The sequence below is a fragment of the Haliaeetus leucocephalus genome, unplaced genomic scaffold, assembly GCF_000737465.1.
Source record: "Haliaeetus leucocephalus isolate CR32 unplaced genomic scaffold, Haliaeetus_leucocephalus-4.0 Scaffold273, whole genome shotgun sequence".
In the NCBI taxonomy this organism is placed as follows: domain Eukaryota; kingdom Metazoa; phylum Chordata; class Aves; order Accipitriformes; family Accipitridae; genus Haliaeetus; species Haliaeetus leucocephalus.
Window position 1 is genome coordinate 11071478 of NW_010972709.1, and position 4617 is coordinate 11076094.

General features: G+C 58.7%; 1 protein-coding gene across 1 annotated transcript; it reads left to right on the top strand.

Moving 5' to 3' along the window:
• Positions 1 to 305: 305 nt before the first annotated feature.
• R3HDML (R3H domain containing-like) lies at positions 306 to 4220 on the top strand. Its single transcript, XM_010569699.1, has 5 exons — positions 306 to 566; positions 1969 to 2087; positions 2632 to 2764; positions 3869 to 3984; positions 4088 to 4220. Exons 1-5 carry the CDS (start codon positions 306 to 308, stop codon positions 4218 to 4220), a joined length of 762 nt encoding a protein of 253 aa, XP_010568001.1.
• Positions 4221 to 4617: the final 397 nt, after the last annotated feature.

A 4617-nucleotide genomic window follows, 5' to 3' on the forward strand; every position in this document is an offset into this window, starting at 1 on the left:
AAAATGGGGGAGATTTTGTACTGATTTTATTTTGTTTTTAAAGAAACAACAAGAAAACCAATTCCCCAGACATCTCCCTGCCAGTCCTGGGGAATTTGCTGTGATAAATGAGGTTATCAGATTAATTTTAAAAATCTTATTTTGCGAAGTGGTATTTGCATGGTATTTGCAAACCTGAGTGGTGCCTGTGTTGTTTTCTCTCCTAGATCCACACGCCAGCAGCAGGGACCGGCAGTCCACCTTGTCCTTGCTTAACTCTGTGCGGGAGCAGAAAGCTGCCGGCCGATCCCGCCGGCCGTGCTAGCATGACTGTGCTCCACTTGCACCTGTACCTCACTGCCTTGGGCTTCTGGATGACGCAGCAGTCCAGCTCCTTCCTGCTGCCCAATGCCACCGAGCTCCTGTCCCCCCCCGGGGGCAGAGCTGCGGGCCTGCTGTGGGGCGTGGGGGTCCCCCGGAGCCGTCGGAAGCGATACCTCTCCCCCCATGACATGAGCGTGATTTTGGACTACCATAACCAAGTGCGAGCACAGGTGTCCCCCCCCGCTGCCAACATGGAGTATATGGTGAGTCAGCCTCTGGCAGGGTGTTTTTGGGTCCACAGCTCTTGGGTGCTGCAGTGGGGTTGAGGGGCTCGCCCATGAGGTGGGCACCTAACCTGGTAGGGACAGGGCACCCACACATGGGGATGTCGGGGTGCTGCCCCAGATTTGTGGCTGAACATCTTTCCCGGGGACGTTTTGCATCCCTGGTGCAGGGCAGACCCATGCAGCCTCTGTGCAGGAGGGATGGATTCCCAATGGGGCAATGTTTCCACCCAGGGGCAGATTTAGGACACCCGGTCCCATGTCTGCAACATCTGGGAGCTTGCTGGCTGCGGGGTGGCAGGATCTGTCCAGCCGAGCTGCAGAGATAGCATTAGGGGAAGGGAGGTGGCTACAAGCGTGAAAAGTTCAGGTCCCAACCCAAAGTCCAGGTGGGAGCTTTTCCCCTAACTGCAGCCGGGAGGGACGGCCCTGTCCCAAGCTCCAGGGTCCCTTGGGAGCATGTCCAGGGATGCCAGCCCCTGGGAGAAGAAACATACAGGAGTGGGTCAAATTGGGGCTGCACAGCTTCGCCGGGTCGGGCACCTCCTCTGGTCCAAGGCTACCCTGGGCAGAGCTTTCCCCAGGCTGTCTCCACCCCGCTTGGAGCTCCTAGCCCTGTTCTAAAGGGAGGAGAAATGGGGAGCCACCAAAAGAAGGGATTTCCAGCCAGCACAGAGTGGGACCCTCAGGGCAGGAGGTGCCACATGCTGCTCTGCTCGCAGGGAGGAGACTGGAGCTCTGATGGAGCAGCTGGGTGGTCCCTGGATGCCAGTTTGGGAGAGACAGGCAGCAGCTCAGCTTGCTGGGTACCACAGCGGGTCAGACGTGCCCAGGAGCATCCTGTGCTGCTTCTTGCTCAGCCTAAATTCCTACCTTCCAAAATAACTCTCTCGGGCATCTCTCCAAAGCAGTTCAGGATGGGTGAGGAATCTTTAAATAATGCATGAGGGAACCAGCTGTCCTCACTGGTTGGTTAATCTGTGGCCAGGGCTGTGGTGGAGGGCTGGGGATGGCTGTGAGCTGCAGTGGCTGTGCAGGGTTGCGCGGTTTCACCCCTGGGCTCAGCTCCACCTTCTGCAGAAGCAGCACATTCCCAGAGGGAATCACACACGCAGGGCTTGCACTGCTTCAGGGCATCCATGCTCTGCCTGGGCAGAGGGCACCCAAGGTGCCCAGGAGCTATGGTGGGCAACTAGAGTGGTTCACTGGACATGCTGCCATGCTTCCCCTGGATTTTTTCCAGCCTGATGTGTAAGCCGTGATTTTTGGACACTCATGGGTGCTCAGAAACTCTCCCTGAGCCTAATAGACCGGGTTTCTCCTTTTCCCTCCTCTGGACACCCAAAATCCCTCCCTGCCTTTTTCCTTTCCTCCTGGCCAGGTGTGGGACGAGCGGCTGGCCAGGGCAGCGGAGGCATGGGCTGCGCGCTGCCTGTGGGACCACGGGCCCCCCCAGCTAATGAAATACATGGGGCAGAACCTCTCCATCCACTCGGGCAGGTGAGTGCCCCATGGGCGGAGTGGGCTCCCCGGGATTCCCCACACCCCACGATGCTGGAGGAGGAGGAGGAGCAGCAGGCCCTCGGTTGAGGAGCAGAGAGGTTCTGAGCTGGGGTTGCAAAGGACTGAGATGCAACCAAGAGGCACATCAAGCCCCCCAGGGTGGAGGAGAAGGGTCCAACTCTTGCAGCAGGGTAAATGGGGGAAACCAGAGGTGCCCACTGCTCATTTGGGGACTACGGCATTAATCACCTCTCTGCCAGGCACACGGACCAGGGGAATGTGGATCCTGGATCTCCATCACGCAGCTGAGCACTCAGGTGCCTCCAGTGAGGGCCAGGTCTTCTGGCCTTGGGCACAAGTGGACTTGGCACAAGGATGTCATTGCCCCCTTCTCCCCAGGAACGCTTGGTCCCAACAGGCCCTGGCTCCAACCTGTTTCACTCCCCCATTCCCTCAGCTTGGAGCCTTCCTCCCCCTCCTCTCCTTCGCCCATGACCTCTGAGGTGAAGGAGGTCCACCTTACGCGCAACACCTTTTGCAGGTACCGCTCTGTTGTGGACATGGTGAAATCGTGGCACCAGGAGAAGCAGCACTACTCCTTCCCCCACCCCCGCGAGTGCAACCCCCGCTGCCCCTCCAAATGCAGCGGCTCTGTCTGCAGCCACTATACACAGGTGAGCACCACAGCCCCCCCCCCCGCAGCCCTTCGGGACCCGGCTGCAAACCGAGGGGCAGCTCGCAGCACCTTGGGCTGCTGCAACACCCAGCGCAGCAAACAACTCTTCTCCCAGCAGCAGCAGCTGGGTCCAGGATTGAATCCTGGCAGCTGCCTGCTTCAAATCAGGCAGCAGGGCTGGCAGCAGGCAGCGTGCCTGCCGGAGGGCTGCAAGCAGCCATTGGGGATGCCCTCCCACCCTGGGCCCCCACGGGAATCGGGCTGCTCACATGGAGGTCCCAGGAGCTCACAGCCCACTGGAGTGCAGCTGGGACCTTCTGGCCAGTTGGCTAGGAGGTTTTCATTTTTTTTAAGCTTTTTCCCCTGCTTTGGCCTTCTTCTCTGTATTACCCCACTGGCACCTCAAAGGTGGTGAAGAGAAAAAAAAGCCCCTTTGTGCTTTTGCTGAGCATGAATCCACTCCTCTGCGAAGGAGCAGCTTTATAGCACCCAGCCGTATCCAGCTCCCCGGCATCCCCTGGCACATCCACCAGCAGCCTGGCTGGCACAAGGTAGAAAACATCCCTCATTGCTCAGTGGCAAAGCTGTGCCAACCCCTAATTACCTCCTCTGCACGGCTCCAACCTTTACCTGAGCATCTGCATCCCCGTGCAGCTCGTCCATGGGGATGCTTGGGCATGGTCCGTGTTGCAAATGGGCAAGATGATACATTTTTTAAGGAAGAAATTCAGCGTGGAGAGGCTTTAGGAGGAGCTTCTAGATCTGTTTCACCTCCCTGTGTGCAGGGTAAGCTGCCAGCAATGCTTCAGGGTGAGGGTAAATTGGAGAAGTGACCCAGACTCAGCTGCTCGTTGAAGTGACCTTGGCAAGGCAGCCCCTTGCAGGGCAGCACAGGCTGCAGACAGAAGAGGGACAGCAAGAGATCACCCTCTGGTGACAAAGCACTGCCCTTGATGGGCACAGCATCCAGCCCGAGCAATTCAGGCAGGGGAGATGTGATTCCCTGGTGGGATGGAGCCCTGTGCTGGGGTCCTGGGGTGACTGGCTGTGGGATGCCTGGGCAGGCGGTTGCCGACAGTGCCTGTTCTCTGTCCCGGTGCAGATGGTGTGGGCATCCTCCAGCCGTCTGGGCTGCGCCCTCGGTGCCTGCACCAACGTGCGGGTGTGGGGCAGCACGTGGCGGCATGCCGTCCTCCTCGTCTGCAACTACGCCATCAAGTAAGTGCGTGGAGGGAAGCCCCCCTGTGCCCTCCTCCCTCCTCGCTCCAGTGTGGGCAGCGAGGTGATGGCACTCAGAGGTGATGCCCTTCTTTTTTTTTAGGGGCAACTGGCTGGGAGAAGCGCCATACAAGTTGGGGCAACCGTGCTCAGCCTGCCCCCCCACCTACGGCGGGGGCTGCTCCAACAACATGTGCTTCACCGGACTCAAATCCAACCAAGTCAGCTGGTTCTAGGGCTGCAGCCCCATGAGGAGCCCCCAGCAATGGGGACAGGGTGAACCAGAATTATTTATAACACTGACCCTCCCCAGCAGCCTGGCTGTCCAACCTGCTTCATCCCTAGTGCCATGTAGGAAACTGCTTTTTTTAACACACTTTTCCAGCAGTGCTTGCGTTGTCCGGCTGCTTCCCACTTTGGGGGAAATAGGGATGGTTCAGATCCCTGTTACCTGGAATAGGGACAGTTCAGGGATGCACGGAGGGAGTGGGGCTGGCTGGCATGGTCCCCACTCCGTGGGCTTGGGGGGCTTTCCCCACTGCCCCCTACCTGTGCTAAGGCAGAGGCTGGTGTAAGCGAATACCAAGATGTTCCCCTCATGGCGAGTGGCTGGAGGAGAAGTGGGGAGCTCCA

What these genes read in the sequence shown, in the direction of transcription:
- R3HDML (XM_010569699.1), top strand. Translation starts at nt 306, where the DNA reads ATGACTGTGCTCCACTTGCACCTGTACCTCACTGCCTTGGGCTTCTGG. An exon ending in CTGCCAACATGGAGTATATG is followed by an intron (nt 567 to 1,968) that starts GTGAGTCAGCCT and finishes CCTCCTGGCCAG; the next exon opens with GTGTGGGACGAGCGGCTGGC. An exon ending in GTCTGCAACTACGCCATCAA is followed by an intron (nt 3,985 to 4,087) that starts GTAAGTGCGTGG and finishes CTTTTTTTTTAG; the next exon opens with GGGCAACTGGCTGGGAGAAG.